At 44.5% G+C, this 19,009-nt stretch overlaps 1 protein-coding gene across 3 annotated transcripts in view; it reads right to left on the minus strand.

Annotated features, from left to right (window-relative positions):
• Positions 1-1,293: 1,293 nt before the first annotated feature.
• GFRA3 (GDNF family receptor alpha 3) overlaps positions 1,294-19,009 on the minus strand; it is a 42,942-nt gene continuing 25,226 nt past the window's right edge. For all 3 annotated transcript variants that reach the window (XM_040444594.1, XM_040444591.1, XM_040444592.1), the window contains one exon: positions 1,294-2,264. In XM_040444594.1, coding sequence (XP_040300528.1) covers positions 2,163-2,264 — 102 coding nt within the window. In that variant the 3' untranslated portion in view covers positions 1,294-2,162. The remainder of the gene's footprint in view (positions 2,265-19,009) is intronic.

The following is a 19,009-nucleotide window of genomic DNA, read 5'->3' on the forward strand; positions in this document are numbered from 1 at the left end:
TCATGCTCTTCAAAGTTGAATGGTAATCCATTATATGTATGTATCATAAACATATATAACCAGTCTCTGTGTTGGACCTGTATCTTATAATCATAATTTTTATAACCATAATTTTTAAATTTTTTTAAATTTTTACTTTTTATTTTATTTTAGAGAGAGAGCATGAACAGAAGAGGGGGGCAGAGGGAGAGAGAGAGAGAGAGAGAGTATCTTAATCGGGCTCCCTGCTGAGTGTGGAGCTTGACATGGGGCTCAATCCCATGACCCAGGGATCATGATATGAGCTGAAATCAAGAGTTACATGCTCAACCAACTGAGCCACCTATGTGCCCTTATAACCATTAACTAGTATTTCAGCATCAAGGTGGCTTATGCTTCAAAGTCCTTTTTTAAAAATATTTTTAGAGGCACCTGGGTGGCTCAGTCAGTGAAGTGTCTGACTTCAGCTCAGGTCGTGATCTCATGGCTCATGAGTTTGAGCCCCAGGTCGGGCTTTGTGCTGGCAGCACAGAGCCTGATTGAGATTCTTTCTCTCTCTCCCTCTCTCTCTCTGCACCTCCCCTGCTCGTTCTCTCTCTCTCTCACTCTCTCTCTCTCTCTCAAAAATAAATAAATAAAACATTTAAAAATTTTAAATATTTTTACATTTTATTTTATAGAGAGAGAGTTCAAGCAGGGGAAAGGGGCAGAGAGAGAGAATCTCAAGCAAGCTCCATACTCAGTGTGGAGGCTGACAATGGGCTCCATCCCACGACCACGAGATCATAACCTGAGCCAAAATCAAGAGTCAGATGCTCAACCAACTGAGCCACCCAGGCGCCCCTATGCTTTGGAGTCTTTAATTATTACCCACTGTGGGTACATTTTAAATATTTGTATGACTTAAAATAAAACACTACAATAGTAAAAACCACCTCGGAGACTTCCAGTGCACAGGTGCATAATAAATCATTTCATGTTCATCTGACCATCAGGAACTACCTCACACTCATTCTTTCATTTAACCGAGACTCAAAACTGTTCCTTTTTTCAAAAGGAAAATATTTAAATAATTATCTTATTTGTGAAATGTTCAAAAAAATGAAAGCCACTGTCATTACCTTTAGTGATGTGGAGCCTGGAACACCTGTGTGACTCCCCCCACCCTGAACTCCACCAACTTGCCCCTCTATACACCACCAATCTCAGCCTAATTCAAAGGTATTTCATCTCCAAACTGACATTAAGCATCTTTTCACCTTTCTTCTCCTCTCTCCAGAGGTAGAATGGTGGTAGTAATAAGAGTTCTTTTTGGGGGGAATATCATTTATTATTATATCATTTATTCCATGCCATCAAATAAGGATTATAACAATAATTTCTGCTATTCACTTGGGGTAAGAAATGAAAGAGATAGTCCCCATAATATATTTAGAGCAATCTTTAACATAATAAGTTTTGGATAAATGTAATATAAATGTAATATTCTTTTTTTTTTTTTAAGTTTTTTTTTTTCTTAAGTAATCTCTATACTCATTGTGGGACTTGAACTCACAACCCTGAGATCAAGAGTTGCATGATCCACTGACTGAGCCAGCCAGGGGCCCCAAATGTAAGGTATTCTTGAACACTTGGCTAGTCTCTTTACATATCTGATCACCAATCTTTGTGACAACCCTGTGAAGCAAGTATCATTACCCCTATTTTACAGAGCGGAAATAGAGGCCCAGGCAACATATGTGAGGCAACAAGTTCTGTCTAACTAAAACTCACATTCTTCCACTACATTCCATAATGATAAGAAATTATTAAATCATCTTATGTGTATGGTTTACCATTTACAAATCATTTTCAAATGTTATCTTATTGAATCCCATGAAGTAGACCTATCTCTTTTTTTAAATGATAACAAGACCTACTTTAGAGACTTGTTATGGCAATGAGAGATAGGTACACCTAGTAGGCACTGCCATTTCTATGAGAGGACACACAGCATGGGTTAGGGGTCATTCAGCCATGCAGAGGTAAAGAAAGCAAGACTCCGCATTGCTAGATCAAACCTCTTCCCCTTTGATGGCTGTCACCTAGAGACAGCCCAGATTGGAGATCCAGAAGAGCTGAAATCCACTCGATCTAAACATATCTGAGAAAATCTCCCCTTTCCCACTCCTCCCCACTGGGCTTCAGTTTTCCCCCTTGTAAAATGATAGCGTTGTGTAAGATGACTTCCAAGATTCCTTCTGCATCTGATAATTTCTGATTGGAGACTGGAATTCAGACTGCCTCTGCAAAAGTCAGGGGAGAGAAAACAACCTCCTTGTTTTTTAACAGTAAGTGAATGAAAAGGTAGCAAAAGTAATGAAGAATTAAGTCAAAGTTATGGCTGGGATGCACAGCTCCACTCCCATTGGAAGTCTATGAGCCCCCTCCAGCAACCAGGTTCCATCCAAAGTGAGAGACCTAAGTCTCTCATTACCTCACCTACTTTCCAACAAGGACTATTCCCCTTGGCATAATATTTGATGGATACCTTGAAGGGGAGATGAAGTGAGAGGAGCCCAGAGTTCGATCTCTGTACTACAGTCAGAGATTGTATTTTCACTTGTCAGATGCCTCCTCTTTTTTTTTTTTTTTTAACTTTTTTAATGTTTATTTCAGAGAGAGAGACAGCATGAGCAGGAGAGGGACAGGGAGAGAGGAAGACACAGAATCTGAAGCAGGCTCCAGGCTCTGAGCTGTCAGCATAGAGCCTGATGCAGGGCTTGAACCCAGGAACAGTGAGATCATAACCTGAGCTGAAGTCAGAGGCTAAACCAACTGAGCCACCTAGGCGCCCCACACAACTGTTTTTAATGCCCCTCCTGGGAAGAAACTTTACTCTGTCAGTGAAGAAGAAAAGGAGAGAGGGAGAGAAAGATTTTAATGTATTTTAGCTAATTATTGGGTAGGGTTTTTTTTTGTTTTCTGTTTTAATTTTTTTAATATTTATTTTATTTCTGAGAGAGAGAGAGACAGAGCATGAGTGGGGGAGGGGCAGAGAGAGAGAGGGAGACACAGAATCCAAAGCAGGCTCCAGGCTCTGAGCTGTCAGCACAGAGCCCAATGTAGGGCTCGAACTCACAAACTGTGAGATCATGACCTGAGCTGAAGTCGGACGCTTAACAAACTGAGCCACCCAGGCGCCCCATGATTATTGGGTAGTTTATATGTAATTTCTTCTCATTCTCACAATAGCCCTGTGTGATTGACTACTGACCATCAATATCATTGCCTTCCATTTTATAGCTGAAGAGGTTTAATTACTTGCAATTTGAACTCACGTCTCTCTGATTCTCAAGTTCGTGTGTATTTCCATTACACCACAGAGTTATTGTCAGAGAAAAAAATGATAAATAATAAAATAAATTAAATATAATACAAGAAGAAAGAATAAGGAAGAAAGCACTCCAAGAAGAATAAGAAGTTGTTAAATACAATGAGGCCCTAAATACAATCCGCTATGCCCTAACCCCAAGCTTGTCACACAGGCAGCTTCAGTGACAACTTTATCCAGTCACTTGCTATCCCACTTACCATTCTCCAGCTGCCCTTGGGATGTGTAGTACAGTGAAATATGACATACCTGAGGCCTCTGCTGGAAAAATCCAATGTTCCCTGCTATAATGTGGGCTCTGGCCAACAGATGGAGCCATTTCCTCCCTACCCTCTCTTCAAACTGCTTATGTGAAAAAGCTGTTGCTCACAGCTGTGAGGTCCGGGGATAGGAGGACTGTGGCTATCACCAGACACCAGAGGCTAAAGAAGGGTGAGGGCTAACTACTGCCAAGAAGAATTTATTACATCTAAACCCGGTGAGGATTGAAAGAACAGTCAGTTCCAGCAGAGTTTTGACCCTATCAACATTATGGGACAGACAATTCTTTGCTGGGGCTGGGGGAGGGCTGTCCTGTGCATTGTAAGATGTTTAGTGTCTCTGGATTTCACCCACTAGATGCTAGTAGCATGCCACTATCCCCCAGCTGTGACAACCAAAACTATCTCAAACATTGCCAAATGAACTGGGGAAGGGGGATCCAAATCACCCTTAGTTGAGAACCACTGGTTCACAACCAATAGTCATGTAAGAACAGGGGTCTATATATAATGGACTCCTGGTGACCTTGGGGGAATGTACTCTGCCCTGAAAATCCAGTTTCTAATGCTTTAAAGTTCGGGTGAGGCTCTTAAAATAAGGTAACTAACAGCCCTCACTTAATGAGTAAGAAAAGTCAAGAGGGTCTCAAAGAAAAGGGGGGAGAATAAATGTGGAGTTGAAGCCCTCAGAGTTATGATTGTACTGTGAGGCGGAGTTACTTTTTATCCCTACTTTAAAGAAAAAAAAAAAAAACCTGAGGCTCAGAGAGATTAAGCAACTTGCCTAAGGTCAAACAGCTAGGAAGTGATAGAATTGGGATTCAAACCTAGGACTATCTCCAAAGCCTTATGCTGCATCTTTAGAATTCTAAGAACTTTATCTTCCATTTATTCATTCATTCATCCACCCATGTATTCATTTACAACAACCTACCTAGCTCTCACTGTGTGCCAAGCTCTGGGAGAGTAATGAATGAGACAGTCAATCCCCACATTCATGGAATTTGTCTAGCACTCTTTTTAATGCTTATTTATTTATTTTGAGAGGGATTGAGAGTGAGAGGAAGAGGGAGAGAGAGAGAGAGAGAGAGAGAGAGAGAGAGAGAGAGAGAGAGAGAGGAGAGAGAGAGAGAGACAGAATGAATCCCAAGCAGGCTCCCTGCTGTCAGTGAGATTGTGACCTCAGCCAAAATCAAGAGTTGGGACTTTTAACTTAGTGAGCCACCCAGGCACCCCCATACAAGGAATTATTTAATAACAGTTATGATAAGAGCTGTGAAAGAAAAGCTTAGGGAGCTATATGTGTGCTAACTATCCCTGGAGATGGGCCCTTTTGCAGTGTGACTTTATATCAAGAGATTAGTTACACTATTTCCCTGCCTTTGAATTTGTGCTGGCCTTGTGACTTTCTTTAACCAATAGAATGCTGTGGAAGTGACACTGTTACGTGACTTCTGAGCCTTGGCCTCAAGGGGCCTTGTAGTTTCCACTGCCACTGTTTTGCTGCCAGAAAATCACGATGTAAGGAAGCCTGAGGTTAGCCTACTGGCTGTCTCAGACATTCCACCTGTCCTAGCTGTTCCCATCATTCTGGCTAAGGCTCCTGACATATGAGAGAGGCTATCCAGAAAGAGCTAGCACCTAGTCAACCCAACAACTGATGGCAGCTGCAGAGGTCACCCCAGGCAAGACTGAGCCCAGTCAAAATCACAGAAGCACGAGCAAATACATGATTGAGGGTGGTTTGTTACCCAGACAGAGAAAACCAATTCAAAGCCCTACCCTGGTCTGGGGGTGGGAGTGAGTTGGGTGGTTTCCTTGAAAACATTAGGTGCAAACTGAGACCTGGAGTGAGAGTCAGCATGGTAGAGAATGGGAAAAGAGTATCCAGGCAGCATAGACAACAGTTTGAAGGCCTGGAGCTAAATATGAACTCTGGGGGGTGCCTGCGTGGCTCAGTCAGTTGAGTGTCTGACTTCGGCTCGGGTCATGATCTCAGGGTTTGTGAGTTCAAGCCCCACATCAGGTATGCTGCTATCACCCTGTCAGCACAGGGTCTGCTTTGGATCTTCTGGCCACCGCCTCCCCCCCCCCCCCCGTCCCTCCCCCACTCACTCTTGCTCTCTCTCTAAAATAAATAAATAATTAATTAACTTAAAAAAAAGATGAACTCTGTATGTCTGAGGACCTCAGCAGAGAATGGGCAGCATAAGATGGTGTAAAGAGAGAGGGGAGCCCAACACTGTAAGCAATGACCACCAATGAGTGGAATGCTTTATTTACTACCCACTGCCCATCTCCATCCCCAGATCTACTTTTTGTAATATTCTGGATACACTCACCGGCTGTGTCAAGCATATACATTTCATATATCATGTATGTTGAAGAATTAAAAAGTTGAAAATATAGATGGACATTAACCTGGCTCCCAGGAGCTTGGGAAAGGTTGAGTCACAGACTTCTGGGGATGAACAATATGAATATGACAAGGCAGCCTGAGCACAAAGGAAAAAAATGTATTTTTAATAGCTGTGATGACCATCTAAGCTATTATGGCTGTACCTTCACTGATCTAAGCTCATACTTAAATGGAAATTTACTTGAAAAGCCCTTTCTTTGCATAATGGAAAGGCAGGCTTGTCTAATTCCATTTCCCCAAGGTAATAGCCCCAGGATGTAATGGGATGCCTTGATACCAGACCTGCTCATCAGGGGCTCACAGCCTGGATACCCCCCTTCTGGTGTCCTTTATCCCTATGACTCAGGAAGGTCCCCCCTAAGGATGCCTCACCTCCAAGGTCACTGCTGAGAACTGTAGGGAAGAGGGAGTATTGATGGGACTGACATCATTGTGTTGCTCATTCTCTTTATCTCTGAGGGAGATAATCCAGCAGGAGCATCAGACTGAGCCTGATCACAGCACATTCCCATTAGGCAGGCTTTCCCAAGGACAAGGACAAGACCCCACATCTAGGCCACTCATTGCTTCCAGCTGGGGAGAAAGGTGCTCTGGATGTGGCTCTGTTCTTATCCAACCTGGCAACTCCTGACTTTTCTCCTGTTGGGAAGAGGGTCCCACTGCTAGGCCCTACCAAACAGGGGTGGGGTTTACATTAAAAAAATTTTTTTTAAGTTTATTTATTTTTTTGAGAGACAGAGCATGAGCAGGGGAGGGGCAGAGAGAGAGGAAGATAGAACCGGAAGTTGGCTGTCAGTGCAAAGCTCAACGTGGGGCTTGAACCATGAGATCATGACCTAAGCCGAAGGTGGATGCTCAACCGGCTGAGCTACCCAGGCATCCCTACATTTTCTTAACTATGAATATTCACTTAGAATAACAAAAGAAGTCATAAAAAATGATACATTTTAAAACACTGACAAATCCCAGAAGCACAACAAAATCCAGGGAGGAAAACCGTATGTGTTTATTAACTGCCTGACATCCATCCCTCCATAATATATTTTTCTCTACATTTTAGGCTGCAAAGTTTTTAAAAATGTTTTGAGGGGCGCCTGGGTGGCGCAGTCAGTTAAGCGTCCGACTTCAGCCAGGTCACGATCTCGTGGTCCGTGAGTTCGAGCCCCGCGTCGGGCTCTAGGCTGATGGCTCAGAGCCTGGAGCCTGTTTCTGATTCTGTGTCTCCCTCTCTCTCTGCCCCTCCCCCGTTCATGCTCTGTCTCTCTCTGTCCCAAAAATAAATAAACATTGAAAAAAAATTAAAAAAAAAAAATAAAAATAAAAATAAAAATGTTTTGAATGGTTTGGGCACCTGGGTGGCTCAGTCAGCTAGACATCCTGCTCTTGATTTCGTCTCAGGTCATGATCTCACGGTTCTTGGGATCGAGCCCCGTATGGTTGGGCTCTGTGCTGACAATGCAGAGCCTGTTTGGGATTCTTGCTCTACCCTTCTCTCTGCCCCTCCCCCCAACACACTCATAAGCTCCCTGTCTCTCTCTCAAAAATAAACTTTAAAAAACATTTTTTTTTTAACTTTCACTTCAACTCTGGCTCACAAGAGCTTCCTTTTGTTTTTCTTGTTCTTGCTTTTGTTGTTGTTGTTGTTGAGGTATAAGATACACACAAAAGTACATATTTTCACATGTGAAAAGTGCAGTACTGTGAACCAATGATGTAAGGGGAAACATTTTTAAAACAAAGCTAGAGAAGCCATTTGAGAAACGTCTTGCATGTCCTGCTTTCTAAACCTTTGAACTGGACCAAACCACCAATATTCTCAGAAGTCAGCAGGGACAAGAAAATCCTGTTTGAAAAGACTGATACTGACTTTTGCCCAGTGACTACTTCACCTGACCAATCAATGAAGTAAAACCTAGTCCTCCTTATCAGCACCAATCAACTCTTCTTAAAAACAACTTACCTAATCTTTCTTTTCTCCCCTATAAAAACCTTGAGTCCATCTCCTAGAATCAGGACACTATTTGGGTTTCCACATAAGTCTGTGTACTCTGAGTTGCAATTCTTTTATCCCAAGTTTTTCCTTTGAACTGGTTTCTTGATCTTAGGTTGACATTTCATTTCAATGATTTTTTTTTTTTACATATGTGCACATTCATATAACCACCACCCTGATCAAGATATACAACATTTCTGAAAGGTGTCTACTCTTAACCCAATTTTATTACTAATAATACCATTTTTTAACATTGACTGAGGTCCAGGAATTAAGCTAACTGCTTTATGTGCATGGTATTCATTTGATCCTCACAACAAAGTACTGCCATCATCCCCATTTTACAGATGAAAAAACTGAGGCTTGGAGATTTTAAATGCCTTGCCTAAGGTCAGCCACAGAAACAGTTGCCAGTGTGGCACTCAAACCCAGGTCTGCCAGGCTCCAAGGCCCACGTGCCTAACCAGTGTCATAGCATGGGGCACCTACTGGCACTACTTCAAAGTAACCTGCCTCCCCCATTTTTGTCTTTGATTGCTTATGTTCTCCAGGAACCTCTGCATTCCCTTTAAAACTTGGATAGACCAGTCTCTGCCCTCAGCATACCACCTCCCACAAGCTCAGTGCCCGATTCCTGTCCTCTGAGGTAGACATCAGAGGACCATCTACCACTCCATTGTTTCTAAAGGCCACAGTGGCCACTCTGGTGGGCTTTGAACCCTCCCTGAGAAAACAGCACAGTTCTTACACTTGCCCAGGGTCCATGAGTGTAGAAGGTGCATCTCAGAACTGGGAATGCTCTTATCTGGAGTTGGAATGGAAATGTCATGGGCTTTGAAGTCATGTGGTCTTTGGACAAATCCTGCTCCAGTCATTTCCTAGACAAGTAACTATGAGCAATTTGTTTTATCTCTTTAGAAGGACACTTCCCTTACCTTGAGTGGGAGGATATTAAGAGAAACTTGCTGGGGTGGAGCCTGGGTTTAAGCATCTGACTTCGGCTCAGGTCATCATCTCATGGTTCCTGAGTTTGAGCCCCACATCAGGATCTGCGCTGATGGTGCAGAGCCTGCTTGGGCTTCTCTCTCTCCCTCTCTCTCTCTCCCTCTCTCTCTCTCTGCCCATTCTCTGCTCTCTCTCTCTCTCTCTCAAAATAAATAAAATAAACTTTAAAGAACAAAGAGAAGCTTGCTTGTAGGGTTGTTTTGAGAATGAGATGAGATCATTGCAGGCATACGGTAGGTACACAAAAAGTGTTGCATTTTTTTTTTTTAAGATTTACTGATTTTTGAGAGAGCGCAAGTGGGGGAAGGGCAGAGAGAGGGGGACAAAGGATCCGACGCAGCCTCTGCACTGACAGGCTGACAGCAGCGAGCCCTATATGGAGCTTGAACTCACTAACTTCAAGATCATGACCTGAGCTGAAGTCGGATGCTCAGCCGAGTCACCCAGGAGCCCCAAAGACTTGCATTTTCAACAGGCATAAGGGTCTGGCGTCCTTTCACACATGCCAGATTACCAAGTGGGTCCAGGACAGGAAATAATCAACCACAATACATTTATAAGTGGTGGCAAATAACAAGAGGTCGGGGAGAAGAAGGGAGCCAGGAAGGTGAAAGACCTGGGCAGAAAGAATGAAGTACAAGCTGAGTCCTGAGTTGGCACCTCAGGCTTCAGACTGAGCCTTTACTGGAGCAGCCTGGCTCTGAGCATTGAAGCTTCCCTCGTCTTTGGATGGCCTTCCAGGTAGCTCACAGCTTGCACCTGTCTACTCTAAGGTCCCAAGTTGACCCAAGTTCAGTAAAAACACATCTCCACAGAGGTGACCTCATGCTGAGGTAGCATCTGGTTCAGTCCAGGCTTTGGCCAGGGCACACACAGAGACCTGCACAATAGGCCTTAGCAAGAGAAATGCAACTTCTCTCCTGTCTTTCTAATTTGGGAAGGCAGACAAGAGGGCTAAACCCACTCCCCTTCTACACTGCCCTAAAAAGAAGAAAAACCACGAGTGCCCATTCACTAAGCAGCATTGGGGGTCTGCACACTCACCCAAGTCAAAGCTAACCGTGAAGCCTAGTTTTCTCTAATTCTCACATCTCTGGGAAGGAAGTGTTATTTCCTCCTTCACAGCTATGAGGAAATTGAGGCTCTGAGAAGTTAACAGCAATGGCACAAGGCCAGTGGGTGACCAAGCCAGGATCCAAACCAAGACTTACCCCTAAGATCTTGTCCTTTTAACTAGTATGTTTCCATTTACATTAACCTTTGTAGTAAATGTTAGTGTTCCAAGTTGGGAGTTGAAGAACCTCAGGCTCAGAGAAATTTAGCAACTTGCCTGCAAGTACACAATTATTATTTTGCCCCACTACTCTCCTTGCTAATCTCTGACATCCCGTCTTTTGCCCTGAAGGAGCCTATCATTTGTTGACTCAGACTGGAGCTGGCTGGGTAAGTGTCCAATCTCCTATTTGCTCCACCATGGTGCCTAGTGCATGTGGCCTGCTTGTGGCCTCCATGCTTAGCCATGATCGTTAACTGAAACTAATCCCAAATGGCTGCCACAAGCTCTCCTCTGAAGGCCCCTTGGGTCCATAGAGGTGTGATGACCTCAGATTGGACCAAAGGCAATAACCGGGAGCTGTTGGCATCCAGCCTGGGGTAGCAGCCAGAAGGCCCCAAAGCAAGTCTGATTTAATCCCATAATGGAAAGTGACTCAGATAAGGCTTTTTTCAATCATTCCTGGGCTGTTGGGGGCAGGGACCATCCCAGAGTCATGAAGGCAAATATCCTGGGGCCACACAAAAGTGTGCAAAGGCCTGGCCCCACTGGAAGGTCCAGGAGAAAATGGAGATATCAAGAGGCATTCGGAAATACTTTGCTCAAATTTCCAGGACTGAGAGAACAAGAGAAAGAGGAGGATACTGGTGAATCCATGTATTCAGGTAGAGAGGACATCAAAGCCTAACACTTAAAATAATAACAACAACAGGGTGCCTGGGTGGCTCAGTCAATTAAGCATCCTACTTCAGCTCAGGTCATGATTTCGCAGTCCGTGAGTTTGAACCCCACATCGGGCTCTGTGGTGACAGCTGAAAGCCTGTAGCCCGCTTTGGATTCTGTGTCTCCCTCTCTCTCTGCCCCTCCCCTGCTCAAGCTCTGTCTCTCTCTGTCTCAAAAAAAATAAAATAATAATTATAATTATAACAATAACAGCAATTATTTATGAGGCATTATATTAAGCATTTTTTAAAATATTTATTTATTTATTTATTTATTTATTTAGAGAAAGAGAGCAGGAGGGGTAGAGAGAGCAGAAGAGAGAGAATCCCAAGCAGTTTCTGCACTGATAGTGTGGAACCCGATAAGGGGGCTCGATCTCACAGTTCGTGGGTTTGTGACCTGAGCCAAAACCAAGAGTCGATGCTGAACCAACTGAGCCACCGAGGCACCTCAGCTATACTTAGCATTTAAATGCCTGTATAGTAGATACCATTTCATTCTTATTACAGAAGAGGAAACCAGACTCAGGCAAATTACCTGCCCAAGGTCACACAGCTGCTGAAACAGGAAAGCTGGGATTTATAACTCAAACCACCTAATTCCCATGCCTTCCTGCCTCACCCTTGCACTGATTGCAGGTACACCAATCACTCTTGCTCACAGACTTCTTCACCCCCAGAATTTGCCAGCACTTCATGAACTTGTCCTCTTCCTGGAAGAATTCCTGGAAGCTTTATGTAACCACAAGCTGCAGCCTCCCCATCACCCCAAAAGGGAAGGAATAAAGGATAAAGCTAGGTGAACTGACCAATCAGGAGCAGAGGGGCTACACTGCCCTCCCCCCAACTCCAAACCCCCAGGGACAGCCTCACCAAAGGCAAAGTGGAGTCTGGCCTTCTGCCAACTGCTTTCTCTGTCCCTCGCTCCCTCCCTCAGCCCTAACTCCCCACCCTCACTTATCATTTTTCCCTAGATCAACTTTACTTTCCAGGCCCCTACCTCATTGGCCTTGTTCATTCAAGAACACTTCTAAGTACCTACTATTAGCAATAGACTAGGGATTCACCTTCCTTGCTGGAGAGGAACATATACAATGCAATATTAATAGTAATAACAGCTAACACTTACTGAGCACTTACTATGTGCCAGTCACTTTTCTTTCGTTTTGAGCTTGAAAAAGCAGGCGGAACAAGCAGTAGCTTTTAAATCAATTATAAGACTAAGTCAGACAAAGGGAGACAACTAATATTCCATGAACTTTCACTATGTGCTAGGCTGGGAGAAAGAGCAGCATTGTAACAAAGAACTTGGACTCTGGGCTGAGGCCACCTTAGGTCAGAGGTCTGTCCTACTACTGACTCACTGCGTGTTTAGGGACAAGCTAATTCTCTGAGTCTCATAACATGTAAATAACAACGGTTCTTATCTCTAAGGTTTTTGAGGGGATTAAATAATATACAAAGCACTTAGCAAATTCTCTGACACATAATAATCAATGTTCAGCAATTTTTTTTTTTTTTTGAAAGAGAGAGCATGCGCGCATGCATGTGAGAGTGGGGAGGGGAAAGAGGAGTGGGAGAGAGAGAATCTTAAGCAGTCTCTGCACTCAGTGTGGAGCCTGACACGGGGCTCCATCTCACAACCCTGGGATCACCACCTGACCTGAGATCAAGAGTTGGTCACTTAACTGACTGAGCCACCCAGGTGCCCCAAGCAATTATTATTACTCATTCTTATAACGTTAGTGTAAAACAGCTAAATAATTACAAACTTTTTTTTCCCTAAACTTTTTTTAAACTCTTCAGACCGAAGCAGGAATTTCTTTGTGTTCCTGTTTAATTACATGGGTGTAGTTGATTGGACTCCTTGGCACTAACAGGTCAAGGGTTTCCCCATTCTGCCTGCTGCTTAGAAGCATGCCTGACACCAGCTGTTAAAACAGAAATGGTTTGAGGCCTGTACACATAGATCTAAAAATCAGGGCATGGGTATGAATTACTGCTAGAGAGACAGAAGGGAGGCATTTTTGGATTTGTGTGCTTCATATGTTAGTTTGCTAGGGTTGCTGTGACAAAGTACCAAACACTGGGTGGCTTAAACAGCAGAAATGTATTGTCTCACAGTTCTGGAGGCTAGAAGTCCAAAATCAAGGTGTCAGTAGGGTCGGTTCCTATTAGGGGCTGTTAGAGAGAATCTATTCCAGGCCTCTCTCCTAGATGGTGATGTGCTGGCAATCTTTGGCATTCCCTGACTTGTAGAAGCACCATTGTGACCTCTGCCTTCATTTTCACATGACATTCTCCCTTTGTGCTTGTCAATGTCTAATTTTCCCCCCTTTGTATGGTTATCAGATATATTGGATTAGAGGCCCACCCTACTCCAGCAGCACCTCATCTGAACTAACCACATCTGCAATGGCCCTGTCTTCTAATAAGGTACTTCTGAGGTACCGAGGGTTAGTGCTTCAACACATGAATTTTGGGGAGATACAATTCAGCCCATAACATGTTAGCACTTCTCAACTAAGCTTATGACTTAAAACTTTTGAAAATTTCAGAATTTGCTTGTGTTTCTTCCTGTGGCCATTTTTTTTTCCCCCCAAGATTTTAAGTAATCTCTACACCCAACGTGGAGCTCGAACTCACTACCTGGAAGAGCAAGAGTCACATGCTCCACTGGCTGAACCAGCCGCCCCCTTGTGGCCATTTTGAAGTTGTAATTCCATGGAGGACTCCTCTTCACCCTTCTCATCTAAATACTTCTCATTATCAATCCTGTTTTAACAGAAGAGGAAGGAAGGAGGAGCTCAGAAATGTTTAGTCACAATGAGTAGGACTGCAACCAGGGTTTACCTGACTCCAAATCCTGTGCTATTTATTTCTAGGGGTACAGGCCTATGCTATTGTAAAAAGCAATATTCAGCTGAACAGCTTAAAACCATAACCTCAAATATGTTTGTAATCTGCAAACTTCCTCAAATGGCATTTACATCGATGACTCCAAATGAGCCCCCAGCAATTTGTGCAATGGTCAGGGCAGACTCAAATGAAGTTCCTTGTCCAGGGTACAGACAGGACACCACAGGACCAGGCTCCAGAATATGGTTGCTGGAGACCTGACCTGCTATCTGCAGTTGTTCTATCATCAAGAGTAGTTTCTGGTCTCCGGGTTCTCCCAAGTCAATGGGATTGTGTAGGTTAAGAAGCTCCTCTCCCCCAACTACCAATGCACCTTAAATACCCTTCTCTGGCGAACTTTGGCCTCTGTAGCCTCTTGGCAGGTAATAGGAGATGGCACCACCCCCCACCCCAAGTTCAGAAAGAAAAGTACAAGAAGGATTTCTGGTTCAGGAGAAAAACTACCTCCCTTACACTTGGCTTCTTTTCCATTAAGATTGAAAGTTGCAAATCAATCAGGAGAAAATTGCCCTCGGGACTGTTGAGCAGACATCTTTGCTCAAATCAGATCCTGGATGTGTGTGTCAAAAGCACCTCACACTCTCATTCATTGCCAACCAAGTCTCTGGGGCAGTACAATTGATTTAGGAGCATTCACTCAGAACTAACAATCACTGCACACATCTTCTGCTGCTGGGTGAGCCCTCTGATTACTACTTCTCACTCACTGGTCTAATGGGCAAGGTGAATCTACAGCACGATGGATAAGGACAATACTACGAAATCAAGGACAGAGCCCCTGTCCTCCACACTCCAGGATTACCAAGCTGAAAAAAAACCGTAGGTACTAAAAATTCTTTTAGGTTTTAAAGGAGTGGGGGAAGGAGTTGTCATGGGACATCCACCACATGCGAGGTATTTGGCATACATTAGTTCGTTAAATCTTCATAACTCTAGTGGGTAGATGCTATTAATATCTTCATTTCTAGGTATAAACAATATTTTAGCTATGGAAAGTAGAATTTCTTAAACCAAAAAATAAATAATGAATAGGTTTTATGAGTGGACCATTATCTTTAATTTCTCTCACAGAAGGGACCTAGAAAGAGCTCTCTGGGCAGGGTGGTTAAATGGTTATCACTCTTGCACTGCTTTGCCTGCTCTGATCTCCTGGGGAAAGCTTTAAGCACATCTTCATGGTCGGACAGATCTGGATTCAAATCATAGCTCTTACAGGAAAATTAATTTACTCGAACTATTTCAAACAGAGGAAATTTAATATAGAGAGTTTAACACTGTGGCCACTCAGATGGCAGAAGTGACAGAAGAACTTTAAAGCCATACGAGGTAAGTGAGGTAACCCAGAGATTAGCAAGAGCAAGAAACCACTACCATCTAGTCTGGAGGCCAAAGGAAGGACATGGAGCCCAGAAGCTGTCAAGGATAGGGGTATTCTGGGTCCTCCTATCCTCAGCTCTCCAATCTTGTACAGTGGCTACCATTGGCCAAAATCAGCCAAAATCCAGCTGACAAAGGAGCCTGGGAAATCCAGCCTGACGGGAGGTGGAATGGAGGTAGAAGTGTGGGGGTGGCCCACCCATGAAAAACAGTATCAGAAAGGGGGTGATGGATCTGAGGGCAAACAGGCAAATGATGGGCCCAGCCCTTGCTAGTTTCAAATTCCTCCTTTATAACCAATGATTTGTATTTCACAGGGTTGTTGTAAGAATTAAAGGAGCAAATACAAATAAATATTAGCACACTCCCTGGCACATAGTATGAAGGCAGCTATAAATTATTTTTCCCTGGATGGAAAAGCTAATATTCAGACAGATGAGAACATTTGTTCAAGGAAAGGGCTTGGAGGCTGGAAGATGGCTGTGATGTTGGGCAGGTCACTTCATTTATTTGAGCCATCATTTCCTCATCCTACCAATTAACTCACTGGGTTGCTGAGGGGATTCATTCTTCCTGCAAATATTTACTGAGCACCGGCCATGTTCCAGGCTTTGTGGGCGCAGGTAAACAAAACAGATGTACATTGCCTCACTTTCCTGGATTTTGCAATCTGGTCAGGAGAAAGGCATTGGCCAGAAAGTTGTACAGATCTCACACATGTAACAACACTGTGATAAATGCTATGGAGAGATAAGTACTGGGTGGGAGGGTTACAGGGTGGCCTGGCCTAGTCTGGGGAGGTCAGGGCAGCTTCCCTGTGACTAAGGTCACTGGGTCTGAAGGATGAGTGGCAGGGGCGCCGGTGAGGGGCAGTGGTAGAGTGAGTTGGGGAACCGCGGGAGGAGCTCTTTGGAATGTTTAAACGTTAACCCGTCATTGTACCCGCAGCCTCCCCAGGATCAGGCGGCCATGCTCGCCTGCGAGGACCTCCAGCCTCCCTCGCCTTGCACCCCGCACCTCCCAGAGACTCCCGGGCGGCGCGCGCAGGCAGTGGTGCCCGCCCAGGCACCGGCTCTTCCCAGCAGGGCACCGCGTCCCGCCCTGGCCGCCTGACCCAGGAGCAGCTCGTGCGCTCGGCGGTCTCGCCACCCGGGCGGCCTCCGATCCTCTGCTAATGCGTATCGAATTTTTGTTGAATGCGGCCCCGGGCCCGCGCAGAGAGCGCGGCGGCGACGCTGCCAGAGCCTCTTAATTCCCTTTGCATCGATCCCGCCGTTAATGACCTAACCTTCTCCCCTAATTAACTGACAACTGCATTAGGCGGCGCGCCTCCCCGCACGCAGCCTGCGGCTTCCCACCGCGGTTCTGCCCGCGCCGAGGAGCCCGCGCCGAGGAGCCGCGCCAGCGGTGGGAGTGGGGGCGGCCGTTACCGCCCTGACTAAACCCAGAGCCCTGCCACTGGGGTCCGACGTGGGGGGTCGTGTTTCAGGTTTTGGATGCGCCTTCGGTCCTGATCCGTCACTAAACGTTTGCTGCCGTTGTTTATGCTGTTGTTGCTTAGTTTGTGCCAACACTGGGCAGAACATTTAACATGCTTTAAGCTTACTGATTCATTACAACGACCCAAGAGGCGGATGGAGGAAACTGTGCTCACAAGTGGAGGAACACAGCAATCACCAAGGCTGTGCAGCAAGCGGCTGAGGGAGGTGGGACTCCCACCCTTTCTTACCCGAGTGTGCCCTTATCTCGTAAGCTTCCTACCCTCCAATATATAATTTAAACTGTACTTAAATGTGAAATTTAAACTAAATTTAAATGTAAAATATACAAAATGTGAACTGCTTAGCACACTAGGTGGCAGATAATAAGCACTCAATATTTATTTTAGTGTGACAGGATAACTCATTGAAATACTGATTGGGGTTTATTCTTCTTTGCCTTCCCTCTCCTGAATGGTCATTTCACCCAAATGGTCAGGTCTGTAACCCCTTGGGGGACGGAGAAAGCAGAGGCAGCTTGTGGTCTTTTGACAAACACAAACACACAGGGGTCCCAAACTTCATACTTCAGTATAAGTTACAAAGGATTTTTCCTCCCTCCCCTTCACCCATGCACATTATATACTGGGACCAGGGCAGGACTTAACCTCAGTTTCATTTGTGAAATAGAAATATTACCTGTAGCTCTGGTTAAGATATATTTTCTAACCTCTACTACAGGCAAGTATTATATGCTAAGGGTTCTGTGAAAATGGGATTCATCTACACAGGACCTTTTCACAGGTTTTACAGGTTACTGAAATGATCTGGCGGTCATTCACTGTTTTACTCTGATTCTCTCTGCAACCTGGTTTGTGGGCCTTTATTTTCATTTTGTATTAGTTTTATTTTTTTTTATTATATTTATGTATTTTGAGAGAGAGAGGGAGAGGAGTGGAAGAGAGAGAGAGAGAGAGGGAGAGAGAGAATCCCAAGCAGGTTCTTTGCTATTAAGCACAGAGCCCGACTTGGATCTCTGTCTCATGAACTGTGAGATCATGACCTGAGCCAAGATCAAGAGTCCAACGCTTAACCGACTAAGTCACCCAAGTGCCCCAAAATGTGTATTTTTAAAAGTCACCTCAGGGGCACCTGGATGGCTCAGTTGGTTAAGTGTCCAACTTTGGCTCAGATAATGATCTCAAGAGTTCGTGAATTTGAGCCCCACATCAGGTTCTGTGCTGACGTTTGGAGCCTGGAGCCTGCTTCAGATCCTGTGTGTGTGTGTGTCTCCCTCTCTCTCTCTCTGCCCCTCCCCCACTCATGCCCTGTCTTTTACTCTCAAAAATAAGCATTTTAAAACAATAAATAAATAAATAAATAAATAAATAAATATCACCTCAAATCTCCTCTGGGATGAGGCAAATTATGGAAAAATATATTTAAAAATAAAATGGATGAAATAGCAATTCAAGTTTGGCCAATATTCATTAAGTTGGGTTGGCATTTCAAAGTGAGGTAACTGAGGCTAGGAGAGGTTCATGGAATTGTTCCAGCAAGACAAGACTTCAGGACTGGGAACCCTGTCCAGGCTTAGCCACCTCCTCCTCTCTTTCCTTCTACTTCTTGGGAGTCACCTTCCCACCCAAGTACCTAACATCTCATACTGTACACTTCCTGCAGGAGAAACCTGGATTTGACAAGTCCCTGACACCTAACACTGAAGTAAATATTAGATCAATATATTCCCAGCCAGCCATTTCCTCTTCCTCTCTGACAAATCTATCAGTCACCACTTTTTAGCAATAGTCATTTTCTAGATCAGGAGGCTGAAGCTTCACAAGATTAAGCAATTTGCTTGAATTCACTCAGCTGAGAGTTTTGCTGAAATTCAAACCCAGATCAGGCTGGATCCACTTTCCATTGTACTCTTTGCACTACAACATGTTTTTCTTAAAGACTAGAGAGCTACGTTCCCTAACACAAGCTTGACATGTAATTCCTTAAGAATTAAGTGATTTTGGGGCGCCTGGGTGGCGCAGTTGGTTAAGCGTCCGACTTCAGCCAGGTCACGATCTCGCGGTCCGGGAGTTCGAGCCCCGCGTCAGGCTCTGGGCTGATGGCTCAGAGCCTGGAGCCTGTTTCCGATTCTGTGTCTCCCTCTCTCTCTGCCCCTCCCCCGTTCATGCTCTGTCTCTCTCTGTCCCAAAC

Source organism: Herpailurus yagouaroundi, unplaced genomic scaffold (assembly GCF_014898765.1).
Source record: "Herpailurus yagouaroundi ecotype Mexico unplaced genomic scaffold, PumYag 192, whole genome shotgun sequence".
In the NCBI taxonomy this organism is placed as follows: Eukaryota; Metazoa; Chordata; class Mammalia; order Carnivora; family Felidae; genus Herpailurus; species Herpailurus yagouaroundi.